The following is a 13,200-nucleotide window of genomic DNA, read 5'->3' as shown; positions in this document are numbered from 1 at the left end:
AACCCAGCACAGAGAGAGAGAGAGGAGTTGTGTCACCCAGCACAGAGAGAGAGGAGTTGTGTAACCCAGCACAGAGAGAGAGAGGAGTTGTGTAACCCAGCACAGAGAGAGAGAGAGAGAGAGGAGCTGTGTAACCCAGCACAGAGAGAGACAGAGAGAGGAGCTGTGTCACCCAGCACAGAGAGAGAGGAGCTGTGTAACCCAGCACAGAGAGAGAGAGAGTGAAGCTGTGTAACTCAGCACAGAGAGAGAGAGAGAGAGAGAGTGAAGCTGTGTAGCCCAGCACAGAGAGAGAGAGGAGCTGAGTAACCCAGCACAGAGAGAGGAGCTGTGTAACCCAGCACAGAGAGTGAGGAGTTGTGTAAACCAGCACAGAGAGAGAGAGAGGAGTTGTGTAACACAGCACAGAGAGAGAGAGAGAGGAGCTGTGTAACCCAGCACAGAAAGTGAGGAGTTGTGTGAACCAGCACAGAGAGAGAGAGGAGAGGTGTAACCCAGCACAGAGAGAGAGAGAGAGAGGAGCTGTGCAACCCAGCACAGAGAGTGAGGAGTTGTGTAAACCAGCACAGAGAGAGAGAGAGGAGCTGAGTAAACCAGCACAGAGAGAGGAGCTGTGTAACCCAGCACAGAGTGAGAGAGAGGAGCTGTGTAACCCAGCACAGAGAGAGAGAGAGAGGAAGGAGCTGAGTAACCCAGCACAGAGAGAGGAGCTGTGTAACCCAGCATACAGAGAGAGAGAGAGGAGCTGTGTAACCCAGCACAGAGAGAGTGAGGAGTTGTGTAAACCAGCACAGAGAGAGAGAGAGGAGCTGTGTCACCCAGCACAGGGAGAGAGAGAGAGAGGAGCTGTGTAACCCAGCAGAGAGAGACAGTGAGGAGTTGTGTAACCCAGCACTGAGAGAGAGGAAGAGGAGCTGTGTAACCCAGCACTGAGAGAGAGGGAGAGGAGCTGTGTAACCCAGCACAGAGAAAGAGGAGCTGTGTAACCCAGCACAGAGAGAGAGAGAGAGCAGCTGTGTAACCCAGCACAGAGAGAGAGAGTGAGAGGAACTGTGTAACCCAGCAGAGAGAGAGAGGGGAGCTGTTTAACCCAGCACACAGAGAGAGAGAGAGAGAGGAGCTGTGTAACCCAGCACAGAGAGAGAGAGAGGAGTTGTGTAACCCAGCACAGAGAGAGAGAGAGAGAGGAGCTGTGTAACCCAGCACAGAGAGAGAGAGAGAGAGGAGCTGTGTAACCCAGCAGAGAGAGACAGTGAGGAGTTGTGTAACCCAGCACTGAGAGAGAGGAAGAGGAGCTGTGTAACCCAGCACTGAGAGAGAGGGAGAGGAGCTGTGTAACCCAGCAGAGAGAGAGAGGGGAGCTGTTTAACCCAGCACAGAGAGAGAGAGGGAGAGGAGCTGTGTAACCCAGCACAGAGAGAGAGAGGGAGAGGAGCTGTGTAACCCAGCACAGAGAGAGAGAGAGAGCAGCTGTGTAACCCAGCACAGAGAGAGAGAGTGAGAGGAACTGTGTAACCCAGCAGAGAGAGAGAGGGGAGCTGTTTAACCCAGCACAGAGAGAGAGAGAGGAGTTGTGTAACCCAGCACAGAGAGAGAGAGAGAGAGAGGAGCTGTGTAACCCAGCACAGAGAGAGAGAGAGAGAGGAGCTGTGTAACCCAGCTCAGAGACTGAGGAGTTGTGTAACCCAGCACAGAGAGAGAGAGAGAGCAGCTGTGTAACCCAGCACAGAGAGAGAGAGAGAGGGGAGCTGTTTAACCCAGCACAGAGAGAGAGAGAGGAGTTGTGTAACCCAGCACAGAGAGAGAGAGGAGCTGTGTAACCCAGCACACAGAGAGAGAGAGGAGCTCAGTTACCCAGCACAGAGAGAGAGAGAGAGGTGCTGTTTAACCCAGCACAGAGAGTGAGGAGTTGTGTAACCCAGCACAGAGAGAGAGAGGAGCTGTGTAACCCAGCACAGAGAGAGAGAGAGAGAGAGAGAGGAGTTGTGTAACCCAGCACAGAGAGAGAGAGGAGTTGTGTAACCCAGCACAGAGAAAGAGAGAGAGAGAGGAGTTGTGTAACCCAGCAGAGAGAGAGAGAGAGAGGAGCTGTGCAACCCAGCACAGAGAGAGAGAGAGGAGTTGTGTAACCCAGCACAGAGAGAGTGAGAGAGAGAGGAGCTGTGTATCCCAGCACAGAGAGATAGGGAGAGGAGCTCTGTAACCCAGCACAGAGAGAGAGAGAGGAGTTGTGTCACCCAGCACAGAGAGAGAGGAGTTGTGTAACCCAGCACAGAGAGAGAGAGAGGAGTTGTGTAACCCAGCACAGAGAGAGAGAGAGAGAGAGGAGCTGTGTAACCCAGCACAGAGAGAGACAGAGAGAGGAGCTGTGTCACCCAGCACAGAGAGAGAGGAGCTGTGTAACCCAGCACAGAGAGAGAGAGAGTGAAGCTGTGTAACCCAGCACAGAGAGAGAGAGAGAGAGAGAGAGAGAGAGTGAAGCTGTGTAGCCCAGCACAGAGAGAGAGAGGAGCTGAGTAACCCAGCACAGAGAGAGGAGCTGTGTAACCCAGCACAGAGAGTGAGGAGTTGTGTAAACCAGCACAGAGAGAGAGAGAGGAGTTGTGTAACACAGCACAGAGAGAGAGAGAGAGGAGCTGTGTAACCCAGCACAGAAAGTGAGGAGTTGTGTGAACCAGCACAGAGAGAGAGAGGAGAGGTGTAACCCAGCACAGAGAGAGAGAGAGAGAGAGAGGAGCTGTGCAACCCAGCACAGAGAGTGAGGAGTTGTGTAAACCAGCACAGAGAGAGAGAGAGGAGCTGAGTAAACCAGCACAGAGAGAGGAGCTGTGTAACCCAGCACTGAGAGAGAGGGAGAGGAGCTGTGTAACCCAGCACAGAGAAAGAGGAGCTGTGTAACCCAGCACAGAGAGAGAGAGAGAGCAGCTGTGTAACCCAGCACAGAGAGAGAGAGTGAGAGGAACTGTGTAACCCAGCAGAGAGAGAGAGGGGAGCTGTTTAACCCAGCACAGAGAGAGAGAGAGAGAGGAGCTGTGTAACCCAGCACAGAGAGAGAGAGAGGAGTTGTGTAACCCAGCACAGAGAGAGAGAGAGAGAGGAGCTGTGTAACCCAGCACAGAGAGAGAGAGAGAGAGGAGCTGTGTAACCCAGCAGAGAGAGACAGTGAGGAGTTGTGTAACCCAGCACTGAGAGAGAGGAAGAGGAGCTGTGTAACCCAGCACTGAGAGAGAGGGAGAGGAGCTGTGAAACCCAGCAGAGAGAGAGAGGGGAGCTGTTTAACCCAGCACAGAGAGAGAGAGGGAGAGGAGCTGTGTAACCCAGCACAGAGAGAGAGAGGGAGAGGAGCTGTGTAACCCAGCACAGAGAGAGAGAGAGAGCAGCTGTGTAACCCAGCACAGAGAGAGAGAGTGAGAGGAACTGTGTAACCCAGCAGAGAGAGAGAGGGGAGCTGTTTAACCCAGCACAGAGAGAGAGAGAGGAGTTGTGTAACCCAGCACAGAGAGAGAGAGAGAGAGGAGCTGTGTAACCCAGCACAGAGAGAGAGAGGAGCTGTGTAACCCAGCTCAGAGACTGAGGAGTTGTGTAACCCAGCACAGAGAGAGAGAGAGAGAGGAGCTGTGTAACCCAGCACACAGAGAGAGAGAGGAGCTCAGTTACCCAGCACAGAGAGAGAGAGAGAGGTGCTGTTTAACCCAGCACAGAGAGTGAGGAGTTGTGTAACCCAGCACAGAGAGAGAGAGGAGCTGTGTAACCCAGCACAGAGAGAGAGAGAGAGAGAGAGAGAGGAGTTGTGTAACCCAGCACAGAGAGAGAGAGGAGTTGTGTAACCCAGCACAGAGAAAGAGAGAGAGAGAGGAGTTGTGTAACCCAGCAGAGAGAGAGAGAGAGAGGAGCTGTGCAACCCAGCACAGAGAGAGAGAGAGGAGTTGTGTAACCCAGCACAGAGAGAGTGAGAGAGAGAGGAGCTGTGTATCCCAGCACAGAGAGAGAGGGAGAGGAGCTCTGTAACCCAGCACAGAGAGAGAGAGAGGAGTTGTGTCACCCAGCACAGAGAGAGAGGAGTTGTGTAACCCAGCACAGAGAGAGAGAGAGGAGTTGTGTAACCCAGCACAGAGAGAGAGAGAGAGAGAGGAGCTGTGTAACCCAGCACAGAGAGAGACAGAGAGAGGAGCTGTGTCACCCAGCACAGAGAGAGAGGAGCTGTGTAACCCAGCACAGAGAGAGAGAGAGTGAAGCTGTGTAACCCAGCACAGAGAGAGAGAGAGAGAGAGAGAGAGAGAGAGTGAAGCTGTGTAGCCCAGCACTGAGAGAGAGAGGAGCTGAGTAACCCAGCACAGAGAGAGGAGCTGTGTAACCCAGCACAGAGAGTGAGGAGTTGTGTAAACCAGCACAGAGAGAGAGAGAGGAGTTGTGTGAACCAGCACAGAGAGAGAGAGGAGAGGTGTAACCCAGCACAGAGAGAGAGAGAGAGAGAGAGGAGCTGTGCAACCCAGCACAGAGAGTGAGGAGTTGTGTAAACCAGCACAGAGAGAGAGAGAGCAGCTGAGTAAACCAGCACAGAGAGAGGAGCTGTGTAACCCAGCACAGAGAGTGAGGAGTTGTGTAAACCAGCACAGAGAGAGAGGAGTTGTGTAACACAGCACAGAGAGAGAGAGAGAGAGAGGAGCTGTGTAACCCAGCACAGAAAGAGAGAGAGAGAGAGGAGAGGTGTAACCCAGCACAGAGAGAAAGAGAGAGAGAGAGGAGCTGTGTAACCCAGCACAGAGAGTGAGGAGTTGTGTAAACCAGCACAGAGAGAGAGAGAGAGGAGTTGTGTAATCCAGCACAGAGAGAGAGAGAGGAGCTGTGTAACCCAGCACAGAAAGAGAGAGAGAGAGAGAGAGGAGCTGTGTAACCCAGCACAGAGAGAGAGAGAGGAGTTGTGTAACCCAGCACAGAGAGAGTGAGAGAGAGGAGCTGTGTAACCCAGCACAGAGAGAGAGAGAGAGAGGGAGGAACTGAGTAACCCAGCACAGAGAGAGAGGAGCTGAGTTACCCAGCACAGAGAGAGAGGAGCTGAGTTACCCAGCACAGAGAGAGAGGAGCTGAGTTACCCAGCACAGAGAGAGAGGAGCTGTGTAACCCAGCACAGAGAGAGAGAGAGAGTGAGGAGCTGTTTAACCCAGCACAGAGAGTGAGGAGTTGTGTAACCCAGCACAGAGAGAGAGAGAGGAGCTGTGTAACCCAGCACAGAGAGAGAGAGAGGAGCTGTGTCACCCAGCACAGAGAGAGAGAGAGAAGTTGTGTAACCCAGCTCAGAGAGAGAGAGAGAGAGAGAGGAGTTGTGTAACCCAGCTCAGAGAGAGAGCAGCTGTGTCACCCAGCACAGAGAGAGTGAGAGAGAGAGGAGCTGTGTATCCCAGCACAGAGAGAGAGGGAGAGGAGCTCTGTAACCCAGCACAGAGAGAGAGAGAGAGGAGCTGTGTAACCCAGCACAGAGAGAGAGAGAGGAGTTGTGTCACCCAGCACACAGAGAGAGAGGAGTTGTGTAACCCAGCACAGAGAGAGAGAGAGAGAGAGAGAGGAGTTGTGTAACCCAGCACAGAGAGAGAGAGAGAGAGAGGAGCTGTGTAACCCAGCACAGAGAGAGAGAGAGAGAGAGGAGCTGTGTAACCCAGCACAGAGAGAGAGAGGAGCTGTGTAACCCAGCACAGAGAGAGAGAGAGAGAGAGAGAGAGAGAGAGTGAAGCTGTGTAACCCAGCACAGAGAGAGAGAGAGAGAGAGAGTGAAGCTGTGTAACCCAGCACAGAGAGAGAGAGGAGCTGAGTAACCCAGCACAGAGAGAGAGAGGAGCTGTGTAACCCAGCACAGAGAGAGAGAGAGGAGCTGTGTCACCCAGCACAGGGAGAGAGAGAGAGAGGAGCTGTGTAACCCAGCAGAGAGAGACAGTGAGGAGTTGTGTAACCCAGCACTGAGAGAGAGGAAGAGGAGCTGTGTAACCCAGCACTGAGAGAGAGGGAGAGGAGCTGTGTAACCCAGCACAGAGAAAGAGGAGCTGTGTAACCCAGCACAGAGAGAGAGAGTGAGAGGAACTGTGTAACCCAGCAGAGAGAGAGAGGGGAGCTGTTTAACCCAGCACAGAGAGAGAGAGAGAGAGAGGAGCTGTGTAACCCAGCACAGAGAGAGAGAGAGGAGCTGTGTAACCCAGCACAGAGAGAGAGAGAGAGAGAGGAGCTGTGTAACCCAGCACAGAGACTGAGGAGTTGTGTAACCCAGCACAGAGAGAGAGTGAGAGAGGAGCTGTGTAACCCAGCACACTGAGAGAGAGAGGAGCTCAGTTACCCAGCACAGAGAGAGAGGAGCTGTGTAACCCAGCACAGAGAGAGAGAGAGAGGTGCTGTTTAACCCAGCACAGAGAGTGAGGAGTTCTGTAACCCAGCACAGAGAGAGAGAGGAGCTGTGTAACCCAGCACAGAGAGAGAGAGAGAGAGGAGTTGTGTAACCCAGCACAGAGAGAGAGAGAGAGAGGAGTTGTGTAACCCAGCACAGAGAAAGAGAGAGAGAGAGGAGTTGTGTAACCCAGCAGAGAGAGAGAGAGAGAGGAGCTGTGCAACCCAGCACAGAGAGAGAGAGAGGAGCTGTGCAACCCAGCACAGAGAGAGAGAGAGGAGTTGTGTAACCCAGCACAGAGAGAGTGAGAGAGAGAGGAGCTGTGTATCCCAGCACAGAGAGAGAGGGAGAGGAGCTCTGTAATCCAGCACAGAGAGAGAGAGAGAGGAGCTGTGTAACCCAGCACAGAGAGAGAGAGAGGAGTTGTGTCACCCAGCACAGAGAGAGAGGAGTTGTGTAACCCAGCACAGGGAGAGAGAGAGAGAGAGGAGCTGTGTAACCCAGCACAGAGAGAGACAGAGAGAGGAGCTGTGTCACCCAGCACAGAGAGAGAGGAGCTGTGTAACCCAGCACAGAGAGAGAGAGAGTGAAGCTGTGTCACCCAGCACAGAGAGAGAGAGAGAGAGAGAGTGAAGCTGTGTAGCCCAGCACAGAGAGAGAGAGGAGCTGAGTAACCCAGCACAGAGAGAGGAGCTGTGTAAACCAGCACAGAGAGTGAGGAGCTGTGTAAACCAGCACAGAGAGTGAGGAGTTGTGTAAACCAGCACAGAGAGTGAGGAGTTGTGTAAACCAGCACAGAGAGTGAGGAGTTGTGTAAACCAGCACAGAGAGAGAGAGAGGAGTTGTGTAACACAGCACAGCGAGAGAGAGAGAGGAGTTGTGTAACCCAGCACAGAAAGTGAGGAGTTGTGTAAACCAGCACAGAGAGAGAGAGAGGAGAGGTGTAACCCATCACAGAGAGAGAGAGAGAGAGAGAGGAGCTGTGTAAACCAGCACAGAGAGAGAGAGAGGAGCTGAGTAATCCAGCACAGAGAGAGGAGCTGTGTAACCCAGCACAGAAAGAGAGAGAGAGAGAGGAGAGGTGTAACCCAGCACAGAGAGAAAGAGAGAGAGAGAGGAGCTGTGTAACCCAGCACAGAGAGTGAGGAGTTGTGTAAACCAGCACAGAGAGAGAGAGAGGAGTTGTGTAATCCAGCACAGAGAGAGAGAGAGGAGTTGTGTAACCCAGCACAGAGAGAGAGAGAGGAGCTGTGTAACCCAGCACAGAAAGAGAGAGAGAGAGAGAGGAGCTGTGTAACCCAGCACAGAGAGAGAGAGAGGAGTTGTGTAACCCAGCACAGAAAGAGAGAGAGGGAGGAGCTGAGTTACCCAGCACAGAGAGAGAGGAGCTGAGTTACCCAGCACAGAGAGAGAGGAGCTGAGTTACCCAGCACAGAGAGAGAGGAGCTGAGTTACCCAGCACAGAGAGAGAGGAGCTGAGTTACCCAGCACAGAGAGAGAGGAGCTGAGTTACCCAGCACAGAGAGAGAGGAGCTGAGTTACCCAGCACAGAGAGAGAGGAGCTGAGTTACCCAGCACAGAGAGAGAGGAGCTGTGTAACCCAGCACAGAGAGAGAGAGAGAAGTTGTGTAACCCAGCACAGAGAGAGAGAGAGGAGCTGTGTAACCCAGCACAGAGAGAGAGAGAGGAGCTGTGTCACCCAGCACAGAGAGAGAGAGAGAGAGGAGTTGTGTAACCCAGCTCAGAGAGAGAGGAGCTGTGTAACCCAGCACAGAGAGAGTGAGAGAGAGAGGAGCTGTGTATCCCAGCACAGAGAGAGAGGGAGAGGAGCTCTGTAACCCAGCACAGAGAGAGAGAGAGAGGAGCTGTGTAACCCAGCACAGAGAGAGAGAGAGGAGTTGTGTCACCCAGCACAGAGAGAGAGAGGAGTTGTGTAACCCAGCACAGAGAGAGAGAGAGGAGTTGTGTAACCCAGCACAGAGAGAGAGAGAGAGAGGAGTTGTGTAACCCAGCACAGAGAGAGAGAGAGAGAGAGGAGCTGTGTAACCCAGCACAGAGAGAGAGAGAGAGAGGAGCTGTGTAACCCAGCACAGAGAGAGAGAGGAGCTGTGTAACCCAGCACAGAGAGAGAGAGAGTGAAGCTGTGTAACCCAGCACAGAGAGAGAGAGAGGAGTTGTGTAACCCAGCACAGAGAGAGAGAGGAGCTGAGTAACCCAGCACAGAGAGAGAGAGGAGATGTGTAACCCAGCACAGAGAGTGAGGAGTTGTGTAAACCAGCACAGAGAGAGAGAGAGAGGAGTTGTGTAACCCAGCACAGAGAGAGAGAGAGAGAGGAGCTGTGTAACCCAGCACAGAGAGAGAGAGAGAGGAGTTGTGTAACCCAGCACAGAGAGAAAGAGAGAGGAGCTGTGCAACCCAGCACAGAGAGTGAGGAGTTGTGTAAACCAGCACAGAGAGAGAGAGAGAGGAGTTGTGTAACCTAGCACAGAGAGAGAGAGGAGCTGTGTAACCCAGCACAGAAAGAGAGAGAGAGAGAGAGGAGTTGTGTAACCCAGCACAGAGAGAGTGAGAGAGAGGAGCTGTGTAACCCAGCACAGAAAGAGAGAGAGAGAGAGGAGCTGTGCAACCCAGCACAGAGAGAGAGAGAGGAGTTGTGTCACCCAGCACAGAGAGAGAGAGAGAGAGGAGTTGTGTAACCCAGCACAGAGAGAGTGAGAGAGAGGAGCTGTGTAACCCAGCACAGAAAGAGAGAGAGAGAGAGGAGCTGTGTAACCCAGCACAGAGAGAGAGAGAGGAGTTGTGTAACCCAGCACAGAGAGAGAGAGAGGAGTTGTGTAACCCAGCACAGAGAGAGTGAGAGAGAGGAGCTGTGTAACCCAGCACAGAGAGAGAGAGAGAGGAAGGAGCTGAGTAACCCAGCACAGAGAGAGGAGCTGTGTAACCCAGCATACAGAGAGAGAGAGAGGAGCTGTGTAACCCAGCACAGAGAGAGTGAGGAGTTGTGTAAACCAGCACAGAGAGAGAGAGAGAGGAGCTGTGTCACCCAGCACAGGGAGAGAGAGAGAGAGGAGCTGTGTAACCCAGCAGAGAGAGACAGTGAGGAGTTGTGTAACCCAGCACTGAGAGAGAGGAAGAGGAGCTGTGTAACCCAGCACTGAGAGAGAGGGAGAGGAGCTGTGTAACCCAGCACTGAGAGAGAGGGAGAGGAGCTGTGTAACCCAGCACAGAGAGAGAGAGAGAGAGCAGCTGTGTAACCCAGCACAGAGAGAGAGAGTGAGAGGAACTGTGTAACCCAGCAGAGAGAGAGAGGGGAGCTGTTTAACCCAGCACAGAGAGAGAGAGAGAGAGGAGCTGTGTAACCCAGCACAGAGAGAGAGAGAGGAGTTGTGTAACCCAGCACAGAGAGAGAGAGAGAGAGGATCTGTGTAACCCAGCACAGAGAGAGAGAGAGAGAGGAGCTGTGTAACCCAGCACAGAGACTGAGGAGTTGTGTAACCCAGCACAGAGAGAGAGAGAGAGAGGAGCTGTGTAACCCAGCACAGAGAGAGAGAGAGGAGTTGTGTAACCCAGCACAGAGAGAGAGAGAGAGAGGATCTGTGTAACCCAGCACAGAGAGAGAGAGAGAGAGGAGCTGTGTAACCCAGCACAGAGACTGAGGAGTTGTGTAACCCAGCACAGAGAGAGAGAGAGAGAGGAGCTGTGTAACCCAGCACACAGAGAGAGAGAGGAGCTCAGTTACCCAGCACAGAGAGAGAGGAGCTGTGTAACCCAGCACAGAGAGAGAGAGAGAGAGGTGCTGTTTAACCCAGCACAGAGAGTGAGGAGTTGTGTAACCCAGCACAGAGAGAGAGAGGAGCTGTGTAACCCAGCACAGAGAGAGAGAGAGAGAGAGAGAGAGAGGAGTTGTGTAACCCAGCACAGAGAGAGAGAGAGAGAGAGAGAGAGAGAGAGAGGAGTTGTGTAACCCAGCAGAGAGAGAGAGAGAGAGGAGCTGTGCAACCCAGCACAGAGAGAGAGAGAGGAGTTGTGTAACCCAGCACAGAGAGAGTGAGAGAGAGAGGAGCTGTGTATCCCAGCACAGAGAGAGAGGGAGAGGAGCTGTGTAACCCAGCACAGAGAGAGAGAGAGAGGAGCTGTGTAACCCAGCACAGAGAGAGAGAGAGGAGTTGTGTCACCCAGCACAGAGAGAGAGAGAGGAGTTGTGTCACCCAGCACAGAGAGAGAGGAGTTGTGTAACCCAGCACAGAGAGAGAGAGAGGAGTTGTGTAAACCAGCACAGAGAGAGAGAGAGGAGTTGTAACCCAGCACAGAGAGAGAGAGAGAGGAGCTGTGTAACCCAGCACAGAAAGAGAGAGAGAGAGAGAGGAGCTGTGTAACCCAGCACAGAGAGAGAGAGAGAGGAGTTGTGTAACCCAGCACAGAGAGAAAGAGAGAGAGTGAGGAGCTGTGTAACCCAGCACAGAGAGAGAGTGAGGAGTTGTGTCAACCAGCACAGAGAGAGAGAGAGGAGTTGTGTAACCCAGCACAGAGAGAGAGAGAGGAGCTGTGTAACCCAGCACAGAAAGAGAGAGAGAGAGGAGCTGTGTAACCCAGCACAGAGAGAGAGGAGTTGTGTAACCCAGCACAGAGAGAGTGAGCGAGAGGAGCTGTGTAACCCAGCACAGAGAGAGAGAGAGAGGGAGGAGCTGTGTAACCCAGCACAGAGAGAGAGAGAGAGGAGCTGTTTAACCCAGCACAGAGAGTGAGGAGTTGTGTAACCCAGCACAGAGAGAGTGAGGAGTTGTGTAACCCAGCACAGAGAGAGTGAGGAGTTGTGTAACCCAGCACAGAGAGAGAGAGAGGAGCTGTGTAACCCAGCACAGAGAGAGAGAGAGGAGCTGTGTAACCCAGCACAGAGAGAGAGAGAGGAGCTGTGTCACCCAGCACAGAGAGAGAGAGAGAGAGGAGTTGTGTAACCCAGCTCAGAGAGAGAGGAGCTGTGTAACCCAGCACAGAGAGAGAGAGAGAGAGGAGCTGTGTAACCCAGCACAGAGAGAGAGAGGAGCTGTGTAACCCAGCACAGAGAGAGAGAGGAGCTGTGTAACCCAGCACAGAGAGAGAGAGGAGCTGTGTAACCCAGCAGAGAGAGAGAGAGAGAGAGAGGAGCTGTGTAACCCAGCACACAGAGAGCGAGAGGAGCTGAGTAACCCAGCACAGAGAGAGAGGAGTTGTGTAACCCAGCACAGAGAGAGAGAGAGGAGTTGTGTAACCCAGCACAGAGAGAGTGAGAGAGAGAGGAGCTGTGTAACCCAGCACAGAGAGAGAGAGAGAGAGGAGCTGTGTAACCCAGCACAGAGAGAGAGGGAGAGGAGCTGTGTAACCCAGCACAGAGAGAGAGAGGAGCTGTGTAACCCAGCACAGAGAGAGAGAGGAGTTGTGTCACCCAGCACAGAGAGAGAGGAGTTGTGTAACCCAGCACAGAGAGAGAGGAGTTGTGTAACCCAGCACAGAGAGAGAGAGGAGTTGTGTAACCCAGCACAGAGAGAGAGAGGAGTTGTGTAACCCAGCACAGAGAGAGAGAGAGGAGTTGTGTAACCCAGCACAGAGAGAGAGAGAGGAGTTGTGTAACCCAGCAGAGAGAGACAGAGAGAGAGAGAGGAGCTGTGTAACCCAGCACACAGAGAAAGAGAGGAGCTGAGTTCCCCAGCACAGAGAGAGAGGAGCTGTGTAACCCAGCACAGAGAGAGAGGGAGAGGAGCTGTGTAACCCAGCACAGAGAGAGAACGAGAGGAGCTGTGTTAACCAGCACAGAGAGGCCCTTTTCCCTGCATGCTGTTCTCGATGTTCGCTGCTGCTGGCTGCACAGCCCTGGAGGGGATTGTCACCCACTTCTCCCACTGCGGCTTGTTTGTGTAACGTCGCAGTTCGCCTGAAGGAAGTGGAACGCGGGCTTCTAGTGAACAATGTAACTTTGTGTGGATTTGCTGGGGCGCAGAGAGTCTGAACCCCTTCGTCAGGGACGGCGTTCTGAGGAGAGTGACCCAGCCCCGGGCAGGTTAGTCGCAGACGTCCCCGAATACTGCTTTAAAAATAGACTATTTTATATCGATGATTTTTAAAAGTGTTTATAACTAGAGGATAAATAAATTTGGCTGCTTTCTTTTTCACTTGCACAAACGATACATTTGCGCCTTTGCTATTGTGAAGAGGGGCGTGTGATGGATCGCTGCACATTCATAAATTCAGGCAACTGCACAGTTTTCCACCGTGATCAATACGTTACTTCAATCTAATTATAAAAGACCCCGAAAGGGATTGTTATTATTTTTGGGTCTTTAATAATATTTACAAAAGCTAAGTAGAGTTCTCCGTGCGATATGTCAAGTGTGGTCTATTTCATCAGAGCGCTATTGTTCCTCTTTCAGATTCCACCTCCAAGAACCAGCTCGCCGAACCTGCCTGATCGACGGGATTGTTTTAGCTACATTTGATTTCGACGATATAACCGTTTGCGTTGTATATTTTACGGCTGTTTCATCAGAAAGGGATGACGTTCCGGCGGTGGTGATACATGTTCCCAGCTGGTACGTTTCCATTTATCTGACTGAGTTAGTGCAGTGGCATCATCCCATGTGTTTGATTAACTGGACTTCAAACTGGACGGTTTTTTCACGGAAACTGGACTCAAGTTATTTGACTTCATATCTGGTTTAATCTTTACTTCTAGTTTCAATGCAGCGATGGGTTGCTTCTGCGCTGCACAGGAAGAATTTTATTGCGAAGTTTTGCTTTTAGATGAGACCAAGCTCACCCTAACTACCCAACAACAAGGAATAAAAGTAAGTTGATC

The 13,200-nt window shown here is 52.5% G+C and overlaps 1 protein-coding gene across 4 annotated transcripts in view; it reads left to right on the top strand.

The window, feature by feature from the left end:
• Positions 1-13,200, top strand: part of epb41l4a (erythrocyte membrane protein band 4.1 like 4A) — a 402,316-nt gene that overhangs the window by 67,202 nt on the left and 321,914 nt on the right. For 3 of the 4 annotated variants that reach the window (XM_068029828.1, XM_068029827.1, XM_068029825.1), the window contains exons 1-3: positions 12,004-12,405; positions 12,776-12,934; positions 13,078-13,189. In XM_068029828.1, coding sequence (XP_067885929.1) covers positions 13,091-13,189 — 99 coding nt within the window. In that variant the 5' untranslated portion in view covers positions 12,004-12,405; positions 12,776-12,934; positions 13,078-13,090. Of the gene's footprint in view, positions 1-12,003; positions 12,406-12,775; positions 12,935-13,077; positions 13,190-13,200 lie in introns of those variants that run through there. The other variant, XM_068029826.1, reaches the window with a different exon arrangement.

This window comes from Heterodontus francisci, chromosome 4 (assembly GCF_036365525.1).
Source record: "Heterodontus francisci isolate sHetFra1 chromosome 4, sHetFra1.hap1, whole genome shotgun sequence".
In the NCBI taxonomy this organism is placed as follows: Eukaryota; Metazoa; Chordata; class Chondrichthyes; order Heterodontiformes; family Heterodontidae; genus Heterodontus; species Heterodontus francisci.
The sequence above is the reverse complement of the archived record's forward strand: the minus strand, read 5'-3'. Positions and strand labels throughout refer to the sequence as shown.